The 21,365-nt window shown below is 52.8% G+C and overlaps 13 protein-coding genes across 13 annotated transcripts; 7 read left to right on the top strand and 6 right to left on the bottom strand.

Moving 5' to 3' along the window:
• Positions 1-351: 351 nt before the first annotated feature.
• CLAFUR5_05611 (putative serine carboxypeptidase) lies at positions 352-2,155 on the bottom strand (the record flags this gene model as incomplete). The annotated part of the gene is made up of 3 exons (XM_047904759.1): positions 352-1,578; positions 1,637-1,781; positions 1,833-2,155. 3 exons carry the CDS (start codon positions 2,153-2,155, stop codon positions 352-354), a joined length of 1,695 nt encoding a protein of 564 aa, XP_047761968.1.
• A 925-nt stretch (positions 2,156-3,080) lies between these two features.
• Positions 3,081-3,454, bottom strand: CLAFUR5_05610 (NADH-ubiquinone oxidoreductase; the record flags this gene model as incomplete). Its single annotated transcript, XM_047904758.1, has 3 exons — positions 3,081-3,124; positions 3,213-3,282; positions 3,341-3,454. 3 exons carry the CDS (start codon positions 3,452-3,454, stop codon positions 3,081-3,083), a joined length of 228 nt encoding a protein of 75 aa, XP_047761967.1.
• A 221-nt stretch (positions 3,455-3,675) lies between these two features.
• On the top strand, positions 3,676-5,133 carry CLAFUR5_05609 (Dolichyl-diphosphooligosaccharide--protein glycosyltransferase subunit wbp1; the record flags this gene model as incomplete). The annotated part of the gene is made up of 2 exons (XM_047904757.1): positions 3,676-3,817; positions 3,872-5,133. The coding sequence occupies 2 exons, from the start codon at positions 3,676-3,678 to the stop codon at positions 5,131-5,133; spliced, it is 1,404 nt and encodes a 467-aa protein (XP_047762553.1).
• A 1,729-nt stretch (positions 5,134-6,862) lies between these two features.
• Positions 6,863-7,889, top strand: CLAFUR5_05608 (Putative oxidoreductase SadH; the record flags this gene model as incomplete). The annotated part of the gene is made up of 2 exons (XM_047904756.1): positions 6,863-7,322; positions 7,480-7,889. 2 exons carry the CDS (start codon positions 6,863-6,865, stop codon positions 7,887-7,889), a joined length of 870 nt encoding a protein of 289 aa, XP_047761537.1.
• Positions 7,890-8,515: 626 nt separating this feature from the next.
• On the top strand, positions 8,516-9,418 carry CLAFUR5_05607 (uncharacterized protein; the record flags this gene model as incomplete). The annotated part of the gene is made up of 1 exon (XM_047904755.1): positions 8,516-9,418. One exon carries the CDS (start codon positions 8,516-8,518, stop codon positions 9,416-9,418), a length of 903 nt encoding a protein of 300 aa, XP_047762557.1.
• Positions 9,419-9,832: 414 nt separating this feature from the next.
• Positions 9,833-10,948, top strand: CLAFUR5_05606 (uncharacterized protein; the record flags this gene model as incomplete). Its single annotated transcript, XM_047904754.1, has 2 exons — positions 9,833-10,142; positions 10,221-10,948. 2 exons carry the CDS (start codon positions 9,833-9,835, stop codon positions 10,946-10,948), a joined length of 1,038 nt encoding a protein of 345 aa, XP_047762558.1.
• A 237-nt stretch (positions 10,949-11,185) lies between these two features.
• Positions 11,186-12,274, top strand: CLAFUR5_05605 (uncharacterized protein; the record flags this gene model as incomplete). Its single annotated transcript, XM_047904753.1, has 1 exon — positions 11,186-12,274. One exon carries the CDS (start codon positions 11,186-11,188, stop codon positions 12,272-12,274), a length of 1,089 nt encoding a protein of 362 aa, XP_047761878.1.
• Positions 12,275-12,916: 642 nt separating this feature from the next.
• Positions 12,917-13,324, bottom strand: CLAFUR5_05604 (uncharacterized protein; the record flags this gene model as incomplete). Its single annotated transcript, XM_047904752.1, has 1 exon — positions 12,917-13,324. One exon carries the CDS (start codon positions 13,322-13,324, stop codon positions 12,917-12,919), a length of 408 nt encoding a protein of 135 aa, XP_047762559.1.
• Positions 13,325-14,301: 977 nt separating this feature from the next.
• On the bottom strand, positions 14,302-14,643 carry CLAFUR5_05603 (uncharacterized protein; the record flags this gene model as incomplete). Its single annotated transcript, XM_047904751.1, has 1 exon — positions 14,302-14,643. The coding sequence occupies one exon, from the start codon at positions 14,641-14,643 to the stop codon at positions 14,302-14,304; it is 342 nt and encodes a 113-aa protein (XP_047762554.1).
• Positions 14,644-15,003: 360 nt separating this feature from the next.
• On the bottom strand, positions 15,004-15,480 carry CLAFUR5_05602 (uncharacterized protein; the record flags this gene model as incomplete). The annotated part of the gene is made up of 1 exon (XM_047904750.1): positions 15,004-15,480. One exon carries the CDS (start codon positions 15,478-15,480, stop codon positions 15,004-15,006), a length of 477 nt encoding a protein of 158 aa, XP_047762555.1.
• Positions 15,481-18,150: 2,670 nt separating this feature from the next.
• CLAFUR5_05601 (uncharacterized protein) lies at positions 18,151-18,582 on the top strand (the record flags this gene model as incomplete). The annotated part of the gene is made up of 3 exons (XM_047904749.1): positions 18,151-18,187; positions 18,309-18,404; positions 18,461-18,582. The coding sequence occupies 3 exons, from the start codon at positions 18,151-18,153 to the stop codon at positions 18,580-18,582; spliced, it is 255 nt and encodes an 84-aa protein (XP_047762556.1).
• Positions 18,583-18,636: 54 nt separating this feature from the next.
• CLAFUR5_05600 (uncharacterized protein) lies at positions 18,637-19,128 on the top strand (the record flags this gene model as incomplete). The annotated part of the gene is made up of 1 exon (XM_047904748.1): positions 18,637-19,128. One exon carries the CDS (start codon positions 18,637-18,639, stop codon positions 19,126-19,128), a length of 492 nt encoding a protein of 163 aa, XP_047761742.1.
• A 202-nt stretch (positions 19,129-19,330) lies between these two features.
• Positions 19,331-21,144, bottom strand: CLAFUR5_05599 (Cytochrome P450 monooxygenase lcsK; the record flags this gene model as incomplete). The annotated part of the gene is made up of 3 exons (XM_047904747.1): positions 19,331-19,620; positions 19,668-20,206; positions 20,264-21,144. The coding sequence occupies 3 exons, from the start codon at positions 21,142-21,144 to the stop codon at positions 19,331-19,333; spliced, it is 1,710 nt and encodes a 569-aa protein (XP_047762186.1).
• Positions 21,145-21,365: the final 221 nt, after the last annotated feature.

Raw genomic sequence — 21,365 nt, 5'->3', positions numbered from 1 at the left:
GGGAGCGACGGCAGCTTATGTGGGACTGGGAACCTCGCGTATGAAGTCGACTGTCGCTAAGCGCGTGATCACGTTCGCTACAAACGTCCTTGCTTGAACCTGCCAGCGTGCTAAAGCGAAGCGTAGGACGTAGCAACCTACGCGAGGCGCTAGCGCATTGCCATAACCCATCGAGTCTGGAATTCTCTGCCCTAGGTATAGACGACCCAGGTGAAGCTGGTGACGATATGATATTGGGGGCCACTAAGGATCTATTTAGCATGATACGGGTGTGCCTTAGGGCCTACATCCTATTGAAGTCGAGGAAGACACACCAGAAGTCTTGTGTGCAATCGTTGGACGTACCAAAGTCTAATCATGATGCGACCACCACGTCCCCCTCCCGAGAGGCTCATCCGGCTGCTGAATTTCAGGCTGCGTCGTGAACGGCGACACCTCATCCAAACTACCGATCCTACCCAGGAGGTATTCGACCTGCTTATATCCCGCCGAAGCCGTGTACTCCGGAAGTTCATGCCCAGCCAGAACCACCGCCACGAAAGTCAGGCCTCTCTCAGTCACGAACCCTCCAAAAACGCCAGCTCCAGCTTGTGAGCCTGCAATTGGGTTATCATGATATGGCACAAAGAAAGGCTCCGTCGTCGGCTGACTGAACCCCTGTACCCCGTTCCAGGTCAAGTTGTTCAATGTCAAAAGCGTGCCATTCGCGATCAGAATCGCATCCAGAGCACCATGTGCTACGATCACGTTGTTGGTGCTCTCGATCACTTTCTGCAGAGGCCCGCCGTTGATGTCCGATGGTGGGGACAGATCTCCAATGTCTCCGACGAAGACGTCTATGTCGGTACAGGCTGTCCAGTTGGCATGTTCCGGAGCGTGCAGGGCTTGTTTGACATCTGTGCGGTTGAAATAGGGCTCTCTGAAACCCATCGGCCTGGCTGAAGTATTAGCTAGCGTCACAAGAGAACAAAAGTGCGCATACATGTAGAAATCGGTATAAGGGAACCTCAGAACGTCCCAGAGCAATGGACAGAGTGCACCGACTTGGTAGATGTTGAAGCAAGAATCTATGTCGATGATCCCATAGTACAAAGCAGCATACACATCACAGTCTTCAGTGGCATAGCCCCTCGGATCCTTCTCGGAGTGGCTCAGGCCGGGAGTATCGATGAATGGCCCGGCAGGCGGGAACGTGAGGGCGTTCTCGATATACTCTGTATAACCACAAGCGTCTGAGAGATTGTGTAGGAACTTGTTGTAGGTATCGTTGAAGGGGAAGTGGGACGGATGTGCATCAACGAAAGGTACGGTTGAAACCTGAGAGGCGACATCGTATTGAAAGCTCGGATCGTAGATCATCAGGCCGGATATGTCGAAGTAGGCAGTGTCGTTCTGGTCCAGCATAGCCGCGGCGATATAAGGGCAGTACATTCCAGCATACGATTCGCCTGTAATGTACGTTTTGCAATTGTGGAGATCGAAGAGATCAACGAACCGCTTCCAGAAAGGCAAGAATTGTGCAGCAACATCTACATAGCTGTTAGCGTTAGGTTTGCCTTGGGAGTAGCCGGTACCGACCTGCGGAGTCAAGTCATTAGCGTGGTGCTTCCCGAGAATGATAGTCGACACATCTGACCGGCTGCTCAATGTACACCATATTCGTGAGGTTCGACCAGGCGAATGTGTTCGGCACGGGCAGATAGGTCCCTGTTCGCCAGATTACGGGTCCAATCTCCTGGAGGAAGCCGAGCAAAGAGGAGCAGCCAGGGCCGCCGTTAAGCATACGGCCAATGTCAGCAGGAAGTCTTCGATGATCAGTCGTAGTGGCCTACCAAATTGTAATCTTGTTGGAGGCAGCCGGGTTTGTACTTGGTACAAACCAGAAGAACAGCTCTTTCGAGTCGTCGATGGGTAACAGACCACTGTAGCTCTCACCGAAATCGAACTTCACTTGAGGAAGTGCAGAGCCGTTGACACAGAACGGCCGCGTCTTGTCGTTCAGATGAATGTCTGTAGAAGGCCGAGACGGTTGTTGCTCTTCACGTTTCACATGCCGTTTGTGCAGGTCCTTGAAAGCTCTGTGCTGTAGTGTCTGTCGGCTTGCATCAACTGGTAGTGAACACCACAATGCCACCAGTAGGCCGGAGAACAACATCTTTGTTATGATGACGCAAGGTAGATGTCGTTGAACGACGTGAGTTGAAAGGAGCTGGGCGACCGTCGTTTATGAAACACAGCGTCGTACGGTCTGCTGTGAATTGGAACATCTCCGACGTACGAGTGCTATGCATAGTACCCATGTAGCCCACCCTCCCGAACGACGAGGTCATCGCGCGGTTGGCGTTGTGATAGAGCTTCGCACGTGTCATCGTTCGAAGATTTGACATGGTTGCCATGTCGCGTTGATGGCCGTCACCCGACATGCGAACATTGAGCGATGGTAGCGACAAGGCGTCGAGAGCGCGTTGGGTCTCGCGAGGAAATGGAGATTGGTGACCGTGAGATGGACATGAGATAGTAGAGAAAGGATCCTAAACGAAGAGCAGTCATCGAGGTCCATGCCTGTCACGAAATTGTCGCGACATCAGCAGGGAAGGTTCAAGCGTGCAAGTCCTCACAACTGCGCTGTTGAATGCGTCCAGGCAGTCGTGGGAATGAAAGCATCTCGTACCATGATACTCTTGGTCAACCACTCTGCTCTGACATTCTGTGCCCTTTGGGTGATGGAGAAGGGTGAGCAGCGTAGAAGCCACGCCAAGTACATGCGCTTCGGAAGCTCACGCCGCACCATTGATAGTGTGTGAAGCGAATTCCATGGGCGCTATGCATTCGATCGATGGCATGCTGCGGCCGCGGCAACTGTCCTTGTGGTGCCTGATGAGCCATACGTCCGACGCCAACCACTCGCATTGTGTTCGGTCGATGGCATTCACAAAGGACCAGCCTGGAAGGTATGTCTTCGAATTGGTTGTTTGTGGCTTGTTGATATATACACCTGGCCTTTCCTTGACCTCTGCTCTTTGCGAGCGCCTCATAACGCCATGTGCTGAATCTCGACTGCTCCTCTTCGTGCTCGTTGTTCAATCATCGTATCCGGAAAGTGTCTTTCGTGGGCCTTTGGGAACTGTGCAAAGGTCTGGTGTCAGTGATATCCTGCCGCCATAAGTTCCGACCATCGTCTGCTGTGATGTCCTGTTCAGCGCTCTACTTACTCGGATATGACAGTGGTATTTGTTGCCTCGGGCCATCGCCAAAGTATGTTCTAATGGGAGGCACGACGACCTGATGGATGTCATCAGTACGATGTTGCCAGTTTTCTCAACACTCTGCTCGTGCGCACCATCACCACAGGACCAAGGCTGCCGAGTGCGATGCTCCAGACAATGGCAGGTTTCGCGCGCATGGCCCATTGCATGTACTGCCGAGGCGCTTGCCAGAATGTGACGGGTGCCATGATTATCGCTTGATTTGTGTGTGTTCGCTCGACGGGAGGGGGAGGGAGGCGGTGTCGTCGCGTGCAACTAGTGTCTCAATGGGGGGTGGTGTTCGATGGTGAGGTCAAGCTCGCGCTGCAGGTCCGCAGGTCTTGGCAGACGGAAGCTCATACGTGGTTGTCCTCCAAAGTCACGACGACTTTCTGAAGCTCCGTCTTGTCGCATACACCGCAACGCAACGATGAGGTTACCGCTATTAGGCCTGTTACTAGGCTTTCTGTCATATGTATCGGCCCTTTCAGCAGTCGGCAGCAAATTGCTGGTCGTCATCGAAGACGAGGCCGACAAGACCAAGTACTCGCAGTTCTGGAACGACTTGGAGAGTGAGTACGGCATGTGACATGGCAACAGAGCCCTAGCGTTGACATGTAATACAGCTCGAGATTTCCAGATAACATACCGATCACCGAAAGCGGCCGATCTATCCCTCTTCCTCCACGGCGTCCCAGCCTACTCGCACCTCCTACTGCTCCCCGTCAAGGCCAAAGGTCTTGGACCAGCTCTTACACCGAATCTGCTTGTCGACTTCGTCAATGGCGGGTCGAACATCCTTCTTGCGCTCTCAGGACAGCAGGCAGTGCCCAGCGCAATCAACAGCTTGCTTCTAGAGATGGACATCAGTCTGCCCGCGGACAGGACGAGCTTGACCGTCGACCACTTCAACTACGACACGAAGAGCGCAGCTGAGCAGCACGATGTTCTCCTCCTCCCAAGTCCACAATTGAAGAAGGGCGTCAAGAACTTCTTCACCGTTGATGGCTTGATCGCATTCCCACACGCAGTCGCCCAAGTCTTGGGCAACGCATCTCCTCTCCTCTCGACCATCCTCAAGGCGCCTTCCACCGCCTACGTATACAACCCCAAGGACGACTCCGAAACCGTCGAGGACCCATTTGCGACCGGATCGCAGATCTCCCTCGTCTCAGCTTTCCAGGCTCGCAACAGCGCTCGATTCGCCGTCCTAGGTAGCGCAGAGGCCCTTGAGGACAAGTGGTTCGATGCCTCAGTGCAGCTGCCAGGTGCAGGCAAGAAGAGCGAGAAGGCAAGCAACAAGGCATTCGCACAGAAGCTGTCTGCCTGGACATTCAAAGAGCTGGGAGTGTTGAAGGTCAACCACATCGAGCACTACCTTAACGAGGGCTCACAGAAGGGAATCAAGAACACCACCGAAGTTGCCGGCATCGAGCTCAATCCGACGATCTACCGCATCAAGAACGACGTACACTACGAGATTGAGGTGTCAGAATGGGAAAACGACCACTGGGCACCATTTGACGTCCCAGCTGGCGACAACTTCCAGCTGGAGTTCAGTATGCTGTCGCCATTCCACCGCTTGAACCTCCAAAAGAAGACACAGACCGCCAACAGCAGCATATACACCACGGAATTCAGGACACCAGACCAACACGGTATTTTCAACTTCTTCATCGAGTACCGAAGACCTTTCTACACCAACCTTGAAGAGAAGAACACGGTGACAGTACGACACTTTGCCCACGACGAATGGCCAAGGTCGTTTGTCATCTCCGCAGCATGGCCATGGATCAGCGGTATTTGGATCACCGTTGCAGGGTGGATCGTGTTCGTGGCAGTGTGGCTGTACAGCAAGCCAGCTCAACCGAAGACGAAGACGAGGTAAATGGTTGTGATGATCAAAAGCGTGGCGCTATGTTTTGGTGTGTAGCATGTACCAAAGAATAGAGAGGCTATCCAGACATATGAACGTCCAGTTCCACTATATCTATTTCACTCTCCTAAATCTTCCTTGCCAATGCTAGGTATCTTCTGCATCACCCGTCCCAGTGTATGCGTCCTCGATTATTTCAGTGCTCACCTCCAATACGAGAACGTGAAGTGCTCAACATGAATTAGAGCTGTAATCAGAGCTGTCGCTGCCACTGTCACTGTCACTGTCGCCACCCTCATCCTCACGCTCTCTGGCAGCTCGCAACCTTTGCGGCAAGCCTTCAAGCCAGGCCTTATCCTCCTTATACCACCGGACTCTCATCCCCAATAAAGATATCCAGAACCATCAGTCGTGCGCTTCTGCTGCCATTCCATTTCCTCCTGCTCTAGACCGGGATATGAAATTTCAAGGCTCTGCAAGGACTTGAAGACACCACGTCCGAAGATCTCTTTCAGACCTTCGGTATCTAGGTCGTACAACATGACATGGAGATGTTCCAAGCATGGTAGTATGCGCGCCTGCAGCAGGCTATCATGGTGTATACCGCGATCCCACACAATGTGCAGACTTCTGATTGATCGGGCCTCGGAGTACGTCGGAGATTCGAAGACGGGTGTTGGATGTGCGAGGTAGGATTAAGACTTGAGCATTTGTAAGGAGAGTCTCATAGGCTTCGGCATAGAATTTTCTGCTGGTGAGGAGGAGCGTGACGGGCCACACGGCTTGTTCAGGCGATCGCTTGGCTCTGTGGTCGCGAGAGTGGTAGACTCGAAGGATCAGGTTGCTGGTGCGGCTTAGGGAGCTCGAGGCGTGTGAGTATGTCTGTAATCGGAGTTCTTGTGGCAGGTCCATGAAGGTGTGTCGTCCAGGGCGGTGCCAGTGAGGACGAGCGTAGCTTGGGGTATTCGAGCTCGTTGTATCCAGCTTTCGGAGGGAAGGTAGGGGCAGGCTCTTGCTGCGTTGCAGAGTCTTTTGCTCCATGGCGAAGTTACACTCTCTGAGAGGAGACTCGATACGTACGACTTTGAGGACAGTGTTCGCTGCTTCTTGTACGACCGCGGGAGGAATACATTGCACGCTACGTGGCTATGCGTCGAGCGCTAAGCTCAGATGAGTTCACGCTTACCGAACCGCCAGCTCTGGTCATCGTCATTCGGACGCTGTTTGAAGAGGCATTTACTGTCCTTGGCGGGTGGTAAGTTGATAAATTCGAGGCTGGCCCCAACTCGCTGCAACGGATGAGCAGGTACAGGGCGCTCATTACCATCTGGGCCTCGTTCCCTGGACATCATCGGATCGCTGTGTTCAGCTCGGATAGTGGTCAATATGCCTGGCAGAATCTGCATGATGTCGACGCCGCTAATCTTTCAATGGGCGTCTCCAGTATGATGCGCATCCGGACAGTTTTCGAGAGCTGGTACAGCCAACGTCAGGCACTGTCAACACAAGGCTCCACCAGCTGCCATGTTGTACTCTCATAGAGCTGTTGTGGAGGTGAAGTCGTGCCGCTGGACTCGGAGTTAGCCCGTGAGGAGAGGGTCAATCGCCGTGGTGTCGTGGAGGTTCAGATCGACTGCTTCGACGTCATGTTTGAAGATGATCATGTTGCGCGGCTGCAGTCGTTCTGTCGGTGTTCGTTCTCTGCTTCCCTCATCAACATTGAACTGAATACTTCTCGAAGATGGCAGCAACGAAAGTCTTCCGCAGCGGCGCCAACGCCTTGATCACAGGGGCAGCCTCCGGTGTCGGCCTTGCCGTGGCCCAGCTCTGTGCTTCCCATAACATGAACGTCATCCTCGTCGACAACAACTCTGCCAAACTCAACGAGGCCAAGTCTTCCATCCAGACCACAGGACAAGTCGAAGCCCACGAGATCGATGTCGCATCTCTCGAGCAATGGAGCAAGCTCAAGGCCGCCGTCGAGCAGGGCGGCAGAAAGCTTGACTTCTTGCACCTAAACGCTGGCATTGGCCTCAATGGAAAGTGGACAGACAGCTCCTATTTCCAGAAGATCTTCGACGTGAACTTCTTCGGCGTGGTGAGCGGGGTCAACACATTCTTCTCCCACTTCGACTCCAACAATAGCGAGCAGAAAGCCGTCGTCGTTACCGGATCGAAGCAAGGAATCACAAACCCTCCAGGTACGTTATCAAAGGGTACTACGCATCGGGCAGTGGCTTAGGCTATAGTGAAGCGTGCGAGTCATGCGCTGCACGACGCGCTCTCTCACCATTTGCACCACAGTCTAAGACCCTGCCACGTGCTTCTCGAGCATGGCTAATACCCTTCCGTTTGTAGGCAACCCAGCCTACAACGCCTCCAAAAGCGCCGTGAAAACAATCGCAGAGCACCTTCACTTCGACCTCGCCAAGTCTTCGCCCAACACTTCCGTGCATATGCTCGTGCCTGGGTGGACATTTACCGGGATCACAGCGCGCAATCACACCACAAAACCAGACGGGGCATGGTCAGCTGAGCAGGTAGCTGACTTCCTGTATAAGAAGATGGGCGAAGACAAGTTCTATGTCATTTGTCCTGATAACGATGTTGATTGGGAGACGGATCGCAAGAGGATCACCTGGACGATGGGAGATATTGCGTATGAGCGGAAGCCACAGAGCAGGTGGCTTGATGAGTTCAAGGAAGAGGCGGCCGAGACGTTGCCGGGCATGAAGCTGGGTGCTAGACAGAAGGGTAGCTCGGCGTGACTGCAGTCAAAATTGTAGAAACGCCCTGAATACTTGAGCATGTCTCTATCACGACCGCGTCAGATCGGATAGCAGAATAAGCAAGAAGTGACCTCGGTCGCTCCTGCGTGCAATACCTGTCGGTAGTCATGAAGTGAGTATGGGGTTGCTCGGCGTCTCTTCTGAGCTTAACATTAGGGCCACTTTCCAGGTGACTGTCTGGGTATGCGTACAAAGTGAATGCTGACTTGGAGCAGAAAACAGTGAATACACTTCGTGCACGTGCTAGTCACTAAATGCGCGACTTCCACAACGCCTCGCTCCCGGTCCCCGGCTACAAATATACGTAGCACGGCCATCGCATCAACTTGTTCTCACTCAAACCAAATACAGCTCCCGACCACAGCACGATCGGCCACGAAAGAACCACTCGAGCAAAACACCATCCGCGCCGTCACTCACCCGCGACAGAAACGTCTTCGTCATTGCATGTGGTCTACCAGGAGACGATCTCGCATGAAGCCGAGGCCGAAAAGAGAAGTCACGAACAAGCAGCGAACATTTCTTTCCAAGACCTACAGAAGCTACTTGCAGAGAACCAGGAAATGCGCGATGCCATCACAAGCTTGTCCACAGACCTAGCGAACATGCCCTTTCGCGCTGGATCTGAAGTCCAAAAGACACTTGGCTCGCTGCAGTCTAAGGTCGCGACAAACAAGAAATTTCTGGACCGTGTCCGGAGTGTCATTCCATCTGACCGCAAGCCTTCGGACAGGAGTCGAGTCAAGGCACTCGAAGTGTTCGGAACTCCTGAACTACTTGAACACATTCTTCTCCAGCTACCGCCATCGGACATTCTCCGATCACAGCAAGTTAGCAGGAGCTGGCGAGATGGTGTGGATGGTTCAGTGAGAATTCAGCGCCGACTTGGTCTAGCTCCAAGCGCTACCGGTTTCTACTACTCACCACTGGAGAGACACTTCCATCATCCTTCAGACTACATGCCGTTTCCTATGCTGAAATACATCGCCATCGATGGCTGGAACCCGTACGAGAGATTTGATACAGCCCGTCCTGTGACGAATGAGTTCAAGTTTGGGATCGACATCAAGTTGGACAAAGCGGTACACATCGGCACGAGGTCCCAAGCAATGCGGCTATGTCAGGTGCCGGTGAAGGAGCTCTTCTTTGAGTTCTCGGACTATGGTGACAGATACAGGGAGCCGGTGCATATGGGCTACGATTGGGTCGGTCCTAAGGATCTCACAGTGGGAGCCCTCCTGGATGAGATTCATATGATTCTGGAGAACGAGCAGTGGGCCTACGGATTAGATTGGAAGCATCTGACTGTGGAAGTCGAGGCTATCATTGAGCTGGCAGACAACGACCCCATCGTGCTGGGGCGGTGGGAGAGACACCGACAGGCACAGGAAAATATCGAAGCGCAAGAGCAGTGGAGACGTGCTCGCGAGGCGGAACAAATGGCACAAGGGGCCTCTGGATCTGATGGCAACAGCTCGGACCCGAGTGCTGGCGGGATCGGTGGATGAGCTAAGGGATCCGACCGGAAGGCGAATATGCTGAACGTTACCAACAACCAAGAACTACAATTGCTGCTGGAAGCTTACTATGTACCTTTGGTCCGTTGTCTGGCAATTCAGCATGACAATGATGAAAGCAACGAGAAGACACGAAAGAACAGGCCAAGTCACAGAGTGGAAAACGGATGGTGAAAAGCAAAGGATGGTGCAGGACAAGAAAATAGTAGTCCCGAGATCGAGACCTCTAATGAGAATACATGATAAATGCTATGCTTGTGTCGAAAGGCGTATTTCGCAAGAGAACCTTCGTGAACTGTCGGTGAATGAGCCGCGAGACTTCTAGCATGTGACCGAAAGGCCCGTGCGCCACAGACGCCTCTCTACACTGTCACGACCAAAAAAATATCAACCCTCAAGGTCGGCATGTCATCATCACCCCAAGTTGAATACCAGGATATTGTGACTTTCGCGGACAGCACCGAACAGTTCTGCACACGCTATAACAGCTACAATTCACCTGTCAGCAAAACATGCAGTATCACTTTCCAAGGACTGGAGTCTCTTCGCGAAAGTAACAAGGCGCTACAAGAGACTCTGGCAGCTCTCGACATTTCTCGACCACAGCCCTCTATCATCAGCACGCCAGCTCAAATCGTCATCAATGCCGCGAGTTCCAGCTGCACACGCAACAAGCATGTGCTCGACGCCCTTTTCAGCACTATACCCAAAGACCGTAGACCATCAATACGCTCAGCCAGGAAAGCGATGGAGGTCTTCCGGGCGCCAGAGTTACTCGAGAAGATCTGACTAGACCGCGAGCCGAAAGAGCTTCTCCGAGTGCAACAGGTTGGCAGAGACTGGCGCGACACCATCAACGGCTCTGGCAAACTTCTTCGCAAGATGGGGCTTGCGCCTATTGACGACGTATTCTACAGTTCACCACTGCCCACGCATGGTCGTGGTAATCCCGGAGGTGCTCTACCAGGCATGGAATACGTGCCCGAGGGGGGTGAAAGTAGTTGGTGGACGCCCTATACTGGGGAATACACTACAGACCTGAACCCTATGTCAAATCAGTGGCATTTACAACTCATGTTTGACGTTCCGACTCCAAATCTTGGCTCTCGGTGTCGCGCGATGCTGGCATGCCATCCGCCGCCTGAGCAGATCAGCCTAGTCGCCGAGTGCATCGAGTATGAGAGACGCTATGGTGGGGGACGTCATGAACAGAAGGTTGAGCTGGTGGACGAGAAGAGTAATGGACGTATGACGATGGGGCGTCGTATAGAAACGGTCATCGACGTGCTGAAAGATTCCAGATGTGACCTGCCCACTGGTCACTACGTCCCTTGCGTGCGAGTGAGACTCTCAATGACCCTGGTGAACGATGATCCCATCATACTGGAACGTCATAGGCGCATGGACTCCGCCGTGGAATGGTCAGAAGGCAAGAAGAGACGTAGACGGCGAAGCGCTGCTAAGGGCAGGGCGGACTTCGACTCGGGCTCCGACTTCGAAGAGGTTTCCAGTGTTGAGTGATAGCCTGAGTGATTGGAGGGTGGATAGGGGACTCTGTTCTGGTACTACATAGCGGCCTGAGCGTTGAGCGTGCCTGAAAACTTCATCTCGTGTTTGTTCACAAGCACTTTCTGGTAGTAGCCTCAAGTACCGTTCATAGGGGCAAACACGGCTTTGTCATTACTGACGCATATATCATCCTCTATCAATCGCCTGTCAATCACCAGTTCCTCCAATCCTGACCAGATACCAGGTGCTATGTCATCATCGCTCGTAGTGAGGTATCAAGAGCAGAGATACTACACTGACACAGCACGCGATTACCGTGATGAACAGCAGCTCAATGCCCTCCGCATCTCCTTCAGCGAGCTCCAAAATATAGTGAAGGCTAGCCTGTCTATGCAGAAAGCTGTCGAAAAACTGCTCGAGGCACCGAGTGATTCAGATTTTGGTCAAGACCATGTGCAAGCAGCATTTTCCACCCTAAACCAAGCAACAACCAAGATCGTCCCATTAGTACAAAACCTATGGACGCAAGTTCCAGCGCATAACATACCCTCCAATCGCTCAGCGAGTAAAGCAGAGGAAGTTTTCAACACCACCGAACTCCTCGAGCAGATCCTCCTCTACCTTCGCCCTGCTGATCTCCTGCGGGCACAGCAGGTCAATACAACTTTTTACGACACTATCAATGAGTCCTTACCTCTTGCCGAGATCTTAGGTCTAGCCGCCGACGATGGTTCCTTCTTCTACTCGCCATTCCTCCAAGATCACGATGGCTCCAACCGCTTCCCTGGCATCAAAGCTTACGTTCGTGATAATTGGTCTCCACACGATCACTCCGCATCTGATGGCCTCTGCACCGTCACAAATGACTACGAAATCGAACTACAACTCGAACTTGACAAGCTGTGGGACATCGGCGGCCGCTGCGCCGCCATGCTGATCTGCAGTCCACCCGTGACATGCTTCAATGTTGAGATGTGGCAGAAAGGCACACAAAACTACCGCAAGGTAGTGGGTGGTGTCTACACTGTACTGCTCGGCACTCCGACCGGACTTGGGGACGTGGTGCGTAATGTCTGTCAATTTCTGGTAGACAAAGAGTTGGTTCCTTGGGCCCAGAGCATAGACCATCGGACCGTAGGTGTCGCTGTAATTGCTAGGCCTACGCTGAGAGATGATGATCCGATTGTGTTGAAGAGACATGAAGAGAGGAGGGCACTTGAGGAACGCCTCGAGAAGAGGAGGGCCGAAGCAGAAGATAGAGCCTTGGCAAATGCAAAGGCGCAGGCGGAGAGGGAGGAAATGGTAGATCGAGCGGCAGATGGGGCGACCGATGTATGATGTGGAAGGTTTGGTGACCAGGATCATGTCCGCTTTGAGCATGTACAATCTGCAGCGATGCACCGGTAAAGATCCCACATGATTCAAGAGGAACCACTCCAGAATGCTGAGCTCGGCAGCTCGCGTCCAAGGGTGGATGTAATTAAAAATGGTGGGCTCTAAATAGCACCCTTCTGCTTAGTGCTGCTAGATATCGACCCGCAAGCGTACGAGGACGGCTGTGTCCGATTCGTAAGTACGCGCTCTATCGCGTCGAGGAGTTTGCTTAGGTCGAGTATGCTATTATTAGGCTAGACAGCTTCGAAAATGTCGGGCGAGGGTGATCGGGAGCCCGCCACGTTGCACTATGACCCGAACGAGATGGACTAGTTGGTTGTGATATGTTCTTGCTATTGTCATCCTACTGCGAAATACCTGAGACTGACTCCTCCGAAATGAAGATATCATGCGTATGAGGGCCACGCTGAGGACCGAGCTTCGCTGAATTTCGGGACCTTTTCTGAGCGTCGTCGTTGGTCTACCTCTGGCCCCGTCCATGTCAAAAGGCCTTCTGACGAACCTGATGTCCTAGAGAATGGTGCCTGAGTACTTTCTAGCCGAGCTCCATCCCCGCTGTCACCTTGACGGTATGAGACGGGACGACTACCGCACAGCGCTGATGTCGTCGTCCAGGAACCACTCAATCATAGGATACGCCTCCGCAAATGTTTCCGTTGCTCTGAGTCTCTTGGCCTCATCGGGAAAGGAACTGAAAGAGATAAACGCCCCCTTCAGCGAGCCGTCCTCCACACAGCGGTAGACATCGACGATGCTCAGAAGCTCCCCAAGGAGGGCTTCACGAATCACCACCGCCTCACAGCCTGTGCCATCGATGTAAGGCTGACCGATACGTAGCTGGAGACTAGTGAAAGGCTGACCGGCGGAGGGTGCTTGGAGGGGGTAGTTGTAGAGGGCGGTGTTGACTGATGCCTCGGCACGCTGGATTGGTGCCGCGGAAATGGAAGTGGTGAAGAGGGCCAAAGCTGGCAGAATGCTCAAAGTGGTGAGCATGTTGCTTTAAAAGTGGTGATAGCGGTGGTGTGATTGGGTGATGTCTGGATGGGTGATGTGTGCGAGGACGATCTCTGGAAGTGCAATGTCGTTGTTGACGGACTGGTGGGTGTGATGTGAGCAGCGGAAGTAAGCAGAGCATGCTTTTTGTTTTGCAGTGGCGAGCTAGTTGTTATGTGTTATGTAGTTGTGAAGACAAGCATATTGTAAGCTCAAGTGATCGCATTGTGAATGGATTCACAAAGAGAGAACCAAGTGAACAGCATAGTGAAGTCTTCAGCTTGCGGCATTTCCCTTGAACGTCGTTTGCAGATCGTGTTGCATGTGGTTTGCTTCGTAGACCATCTCACAACCAGTAGAGTGCATGATTGTCTCGTTGAGCGCCAGGTTCGCGCGAAAAGGTCACAGAGAATAATGCCACTCCAGGAGCACGACGATACCAACAGGCCTTTAGAGGTAGCCAATGTGCTGTTGGATCCGCAGCGCTTCGCTATACCCCGGCGGAGGGCGACTTTCTTCGCATTTCAGGCCGATACCTTATGATCGAATAGAGGCTTTTGCTCTGGTGGCTAGTCGAAGCGCTCGGTGGCCACGGAACTGGATCACCAGCACTTTAGCGCGGAATATTACGATAGTTGAACAGTCTCGAGCATTCACCCCATGGCTCCGAGTGATTTATGACACAGCTTGGCCCCTCTTGGTCTAGACACCGATGATGCTGCTTTTCAAGCTCGTCGTGTTTTGGCGTACCATATGTTGATGGTTGTCGGTCGTCAGTCTAGGGATCCATCCTTTCACCCGAAATTGGCATTGCCAGCGACGGAAGCGATGCCAGCACTTGTGTGCTCCTTGAACCATTCCCACTTCTGTTCGCCAGGCCGTTCGCCACTGCCATGTACCCTCGATCGCTTCCAGAAGAAGATAGTCATTTTCTCTCTCGACAGCGTGAGCTTATCATTGTGCATCATGTACGTGACTCAGACAGCAGCGGTTCCGTTGATCTCATCCAGATGTACCACAACGTCTAACACCTCGCCATAGGCCTGCGGGCAATGCTCAAGAAAAAACCATACCCGCAACTTCTTCATGCCTGGAGCGTCAAGCTCAAGCAGACTTCCATCGTTCTGGATGGCCTCAAACTTATAGTTCTCACTTCCGTAACGAGCTATTGGGTAGTCGAAATCGCGCTTGTTGAAGTTGTCCAAAATGTCGACAGAGTACCATTCGAGCAGCTTCTCGGTAGTGCTAGTGTTCTCGGGTAGCTTGCTGCCAGCGCTCGTATTGGATATGACACTGTCCACTGGACTCCCCTGCGACATGGTTGCGCCCACTTGGATGGATAGTGATCGCTGTTTACCTTGAAGGAAGGTAGCAGTGGATGGTCGTTCCCGGGGTTGCAAACAAGACTTCGGTCCCTTCGGCTGTCCAAGCTTGGCGTTGATGTCAAGTGAACTCTAAATCTTGCTCGTGGCCTGGAGCACATGAGATAGGCTATGACTGTCGAGACATTCTGATCACAAGAATCCATCGGTCAACATGAACACACGTATCCCCAAATTCATGCACTATTCAGACGAGAACTGTGAGTGGGCCAGAAGAAATGGAATGGTGCCTTCGTGACATCGTTGTTCCTCTATGCTGTGTACCTTTAAAGTCGAGCTAGACATGATCCCGCTCATTCATGTGTTCCGAACGTTACGCTCTAACGTCAGGTCCGGCGTACCCTGCAATTGCGAATGCACATCCCCTTCAGCGATATCGAACAGCACAGGTGTGACCGATCCTGTCGGCGGCGTTCTCCCATTCGTCTGAAGACCAACATAGTTCTGCCCATCGAAGTAGTACCCCATCACGCCAGCCTTTGGCATAGCTTTAGGCGTCCTGGGTTCTTGCGTCCTGTTGGGTGCATAAGCTCGTCTTGGGAACTTCACTTCCGAGGTAGTCTTCACCATCGCCTCCATGTGATGCTCCCTCGGCTTGGCGTCAGGCGACAGTGCACTCTTCTCGACATCTGTCTCGCTACTGGGTTGCCAAGACTTTTCGTCCCATTGCGGCAACTGCACTGTGAGCGAGCGGAGTCTTCTCTGAGACGGATGTCGACTGTGACTAGGCGGGATGGGTGTGATGTTCGGATATGGAGCTTCTTGATCTTGCATGGAGGATCGTCGAAGAGACCACCGTGGACGATCGTCACCAGAAAGCCTCACGCCGCAAAATGAGGATTCGTTGCTCCTGTAGCACTGAAGCCAAGGTCCAAGGACAGGGAGACAGCAGCATATGATGCTGCAGTTGCATTCGACCAGAGACCATACGTCGATTGGCATAAAGTTCCAGGTAGGATTGTTTGTGTTGCTGGCGACGGGAATCGCTGTTATCCGCCCAATGCTGCAAGCCATAACAACGAACCCGAACACACACGCTGCAAGGACACTGCACAAGCCCTGATTAGCAACAATACCCAAAGTGCCATGCCGTTGATGCTCACCTGATGGTGCCCGATGCAGCTGATCTGTGCTTTCGTGACTTTGATGCCAGTAGAAGCATTAAGACAATGTTAAGCAAGACATTGATAGCTCCAAAGATATAGGCTGCTACAGTACGGTGCACAGCACACGTTCCACCTTGCGTAAAGACCAGACTCCAATTTAGATCGACCGGCGAGCAGGCGAAGATAGTGGTCAATGTCGAAGACAACCCAAAACCGAACAGAACCAGAATGACGGCGCGACAACACAGAACGAACCAGTGCCTTGTGTGTCCTGGCCAAGTTCGAAGGTAGAGGAATACGACTGCGATTTTGGCTAGGGATATGATCGCATAATAGAGAATGCTACTGACGAAGTGCCACTGCGTGTCGTCAATAGGCTGTAGCTGCTTTTGAGGGTGTGATTTACTCACGCGCAAAAATGTGGCAACATCCGCTACCTTGACATTCCACACATCCTGACCAAGCCCATACTGCTGTGCGTAATATGTGCTAATCACCAGGGTCAATAGTACTGCATAGGCCAACGCCGTTGCTGTGTCGTCCGCGCCGAAGCTCCGCCTGCTGCCCAGAGTGAAGAGTGAAGCGACCCGGGCGCAAAGGCTGAGGCTTGCTAACCCAAAAAGCGTAAAAGCCACACCCAAGACCAAAGAAGATCTGTCTCGAATTGGGAGCTTGCAGATATCTGCACGGAGCCTTTGTGCCTGGATCGTCGCATTTGTGACTGACGTTGCTCCCCACATGGAGGTAGCGCATGAATCTATCACACAACTCGAGAGTGCTTCGTTAAGAGCTCCATCGGTGTCGCAATGACATGGTTTGCCTGGAGCACATTGAAATTGAGGCAAGACTCGTTCGTGGCAAACTTGAGCACAGTCCGGCAGTGCTACTATCGTGGTGTCACCGCCATCAGTCGTCGTCGCTTCCAGGGTTCGTACAGCCAGCAGGATATGTGCCGTAGTCGTGATCCGCATGTCGATTCCAGGGCGAGGTTGAAGAAGACTGTTGCATAGCTGTGTGTTGATTCGCGCAGAAGCCCAGCGACGCGGTTTGGGTGCTCTCTATACTGATGCCCGGCTGCTACATGTTCTCAGGCAGCATGCAGGGCCAATATCAATTCAATGTCGTCGGAGACCGCGGCTTCAGCATGCGTGAGAAGGCGCAGCTTGAAATGACTCGTGGGTGGTGATCTTCCCGCAGGGTGTTGTTCTTGACTCGTCGGGAGCTGTTGATCTGAGCGCTGGGCTCTATTCCTCCATCTGATGGACTTATGCATTGCACAGCGATGGCTACGCCGATGTGGGCATATAAGCTTTGGTGTCAATATTGTCTGCTTCGAAGTTCGCATCACAATGCCAGAAGCAGATGGGCGATTACCGTGTCCAGAGGAGAGCATGCCAGCGCTTGACGCAAGTGCACACAGTAGCCTTCTGTCACTAGGTAACTCTCGGGATATTTGTCATATCGAAAATGCTGAGGATCTACTGGTTGTCAACAGGGAGCAAGATCAAGGGGTACAAAGAAATCGTAGGCTTCATGCAGCGCTATTGGACAATCATGTCCACGCAGTGCCACATCGATTAGGAATGCCATCCTCCTGCTTCTGGAGTTTCACGGTCGAGGTTGGGCGATTCTCTTGGCTGCATGGACGGCGGCCTCGAATGAAGCACGTGTAGACTATGGTGTTGTGTGCCACGACTCTGAAACACCGGCACTTGAGGTGGCGAAATCGTGGTGGCGACCATGTGGCGTCTTTGCCTCAATTGCAATAACAATGATTACGTGCTTGTCAAGATGTTTCATCGTGAACGCGCTGCACTTTGATGTTTCAGGTGTGTGCTGGTCGGTCGTTCGAAAGGATGGACCGATGGTTCGAGACTGCTCGTCAGGTTCATGCGCCGATGTCGGCGAGAGGCTTCGTGCCTGAGGACCAGAGATCAGCGGCAGCAGCAACGACCGCATTAGACCTCAAACACCATTTTACCTCCTACAAGAGCCTCCTATCAGGGCTATTGACGAATCTCATCGCCGGTAGGATCACGGCAACGACTAACCTTGCAGTCTAGGTCTTCTAGATCCCCGGGAGCAAGCAACGCGCGAGCGCTTCGCGTACGTCGCTGCGTCTATACCTCACTTTGGCACGCCGGACGCTTCAAGCAATCATGTTTTCGACGAGGGTCGACGACGCTCGGCGGCAGCGAACTGTGACCACAGCCCTTGGAGGCTGAATGATGAATCAGCAAGCGCCGCCGTTGCCGTACATCGCCTCGTGCGTGCTGAGGCAGTTCCCGTGAAGACCGTACGAAGATCTCTTCTGCCAGGCGGCCATCTCATTCTCAGAATGCAGGTCAAAGACATCTCCGCTGTGAAACACGGAAGTTTGTTACCTCAGTCGGGCATTTAGGTGACACTGCGACTTGGAATCATTTGGTTCACACTGATATGCTCCAGTACGTGCTTACAACCAAGGCAGCAGATAGCTATGAAAAATTACCCCAGCCTCTTTGGTTCCTGAGTTCAGCAGAACAAAGGATTGGCAGTGGGGTAATCCCTCGTCATCAAAGTTGTTCGAGCAAGGCCATTATGCGAGTCGCAGTATGTGCGTTCCGTTGCAGTACATTCACTGACACTTCGGCGTAGACCCTCTTCAGCTTGGCGGAGAGATCAACAAACTGCGGATCATCTCCTCGGCTACTCGGAAGGCACGGAGTCTACGAGCGCTGCACTAGATCATGATAGGATTGCTGTGCCGTATGGAGCGGGTATCATGTAGCACGACGTATGTGTAAGTCGATACAACACACGACTTGAACGACTGCAGTCCGCAATGTCAGAACGGTCCCAGGAACCAGACACTATCTACCGAAATCTCAGGCTGGTTACATCATGGTACAACTTCTTCATCTTCGTCGTTGCACCGTGGCTGGCATACATATGGCTTATATACACTGTCTACCATCTGGAAGAAGACACTCCGATATTTTCCAGAGCAAAGCTCATTCTCGCTATGTTCCTGCTGGGCGCGGCTGGGTTGGCGATGTACATTCGAAGCCAAAGCGTTCGGGAACAGCTACAGGCGAAGGGTTACGAGCAGCGCGGGACCCTAGCACGAGCACTGGATCTTTTGTTCAACCTGGCAATCATTGTCGCTGGTTATTTCTGGCTGCAGAGGTGGGTCGCCGATGTAGCAGATACTGGCGAAGGAGAAGATGTGCTGTTTTTGTACATTTTGTTCCCATTGTACGGCGCTATCGTCTGGACGGGGCTGGTGATAGTGTGTACTGGACCCATACTCTGGTTCACAACGCGTGTCAGATGAGGAGTGGTGGTATTTGAGGGAGGCTGCGGCTACAGCCTATGTTGAGTATGTGTGGGGTCGGATACGACAGTCTAATGGTCTATCCATGAGGCACTTATATGGTGCTAAAAACGCCACGCCTCTACTGGAGACAACGTCACAGAAATCGAGCCACCATGCCGCCGAGTTGCCACCACCACCACATAAGTACGCTGTCCAACCATCACTCCACCTTCCGGAACACAAGCTCAAGCGGCGCCAGCGTCATGGTGAAATGGTCCAACGACTCATTCAGCAGCCTCGAACCGTCCTCCCCGGGAGCAAAGCTCACCTCATACTCTTGCAGAAGAGTCGCAGTCAGCGTTCGCATCTCCATCATGGCTACATTCTTGCCGATGCAATTGCCTGGTCCCATTAGAAAAGGCGGGAACCCGACTTTGCCTTTGATCATCCCTGGCTTGCTGTACCAACGCTCTGGTATGAACTCCTCGGCACGTTCGTACAGGTCCTCGTCTAGCGAATGTCAGCATGATCCAGCAACAAGGGGAGGAAGTTCATACCTCGACCAACAGTGTAGGGAGGCATAGTATATGTTGTGCCCCCGGGGATAAAAGTGTCGCCAACCCTTAGACCTTCTGGCGGAGTTGTGCGGAACATGCCTGCAGGTGCAGGATGATGCAGTCTTAGGGATTCTTGGATAGTGGCATCGAGATGTTTACAATTGCGAAGGTCCTTATCCGACCAGTCTCCCGTCGCACACGTTCTCACCTCCTCTCGAATCTTTGTCTGGTTCTCTGGATGCTTGGCAAGCTCATAAAACATCCAGGTCGTGGACGTCGCTGTTGTGTCACTTCCTGCAGCAATAAGAACCCTGGCATCTGTTTGATATATAGGGTCTCGACCAGGGTTGGGGGAGTTTTCGTAGATGTGGTAGAGCCATGATGCGATGGTGCTTCCAGGTGTGGGCTTCGTGCCCTTTTCGAAGTTCTCGTCGAAGAAGTGGTGCTGCACGGCATCTGCGAGCTCATCTTGGCAGAACTTGAGGAAGTTGCCTCTGCCCACGCTGTCGAAGGGAAGACCTAGCAGGAGCTTCATGAACCTGATAGGTGTTAGCTGGCAAGCTGCTTTGGGAGCCTCTGTACTTGATGATAATTACCACATCGGCAACGATATGCCTCGGATCTTACCACCCTCCGTCAATAGACGAAGTGCATGGTGGGTCTTGCCCGAGTCAAGCATTGCATAATCTTTGCCAAACGCCAAGGAACCCATAACGTCGAAGGCGTACAGCTTTATCCACAGCGACATGTTCATCGGACGACCTTCCTGTTCTCGAATCTTGACCAACAGCTTATCTGCAAAAGTTTGGACTCGGGGCTCGTACGCCCGCAAGGCCTTGTCTGAGAACGCTGGGGCCCATTCCCTACGCCTCAGTGCGTGACGTGCCTTATCGCGGTCTGCGAGGATTGAAGGCGGATCATCGAGGTCGTACCATACTGCTTGGTGGACCGTTGTTCGGGCACTGTACGTAGGTTCGAAGAAGTTTGAGTCCGCGATGCTGAGCTCAGTCGCTCCACGACGTACGATCTTTCCATGCCGCTGGTGGAGGTCATGTAAGACTTGATGTTGGTTGAGCTTTTTGCCGGTAATGCTTGCCATGTAAAAGTCTGTGAGGCGAGCAGCCAGTGGACCGGGAAACCGATTCAGCGGGTTCAGGAAGAGCCGGTAGATGGCAATGCTCGTGAACAAGCCAGCCACGAAGGAGATTGCCAGCCATAGAGAGGTGCCAATGGCGGCTAAGATACCCATATGGGCTTGAGTGATCAGCATGACCGCCAGACTGAGGGTGGTCAAGATCCACGTAGTCAGGATGCGATACACATGATTGTGAACCTCATAGCGACTGAAGTAGCCGGCATGGGCGGCGACACCAAGGAGGGCGCTGATGGCGGTAGAGGTTGTGTCGACCATAGCGGCTCGCGGATGGGGACTTACATTGATGGAAAGCAGTCTTCTTTGATATACCAGTAAATGCATCCATGTGCGTAGCCTGTGCTAGATCCCAAGCTCTGGGCTTCCAGACGGGCCTAAGTACCGAGCCAAGGGTGAAGTTGTACCCCGGTGAACGTTTCGTACGAATGATGCTTCCCAGGTTTTGCACCTTCTCCCGTCAGTGGCTGTACGTCTGGCGGCATCGGATCAAGACATTTACCAGCCTGAGCCAAGATAGTGAGATCTGACCTTGCCTCGGAGTGCGC

This window comes from Fulvia fulva, chromosome 5 (genome assembly GCF_020509005.1).
Source record: "Fulvia fulva chromosome 5, complete sequence".
NCBI classification, from domain to species: domain Eukaryota; kingdom Fungi; phylum Ascomycota; class Dothideomycetes; order Mycosphaerellales; family Mycosphaerellaceae; genus Fulvia; species Fulvia fulva.
Note: the sequence above shows the minus strand (reverse complement) of the source record. Positions and strands in the feature narration are given on the sequence as shown.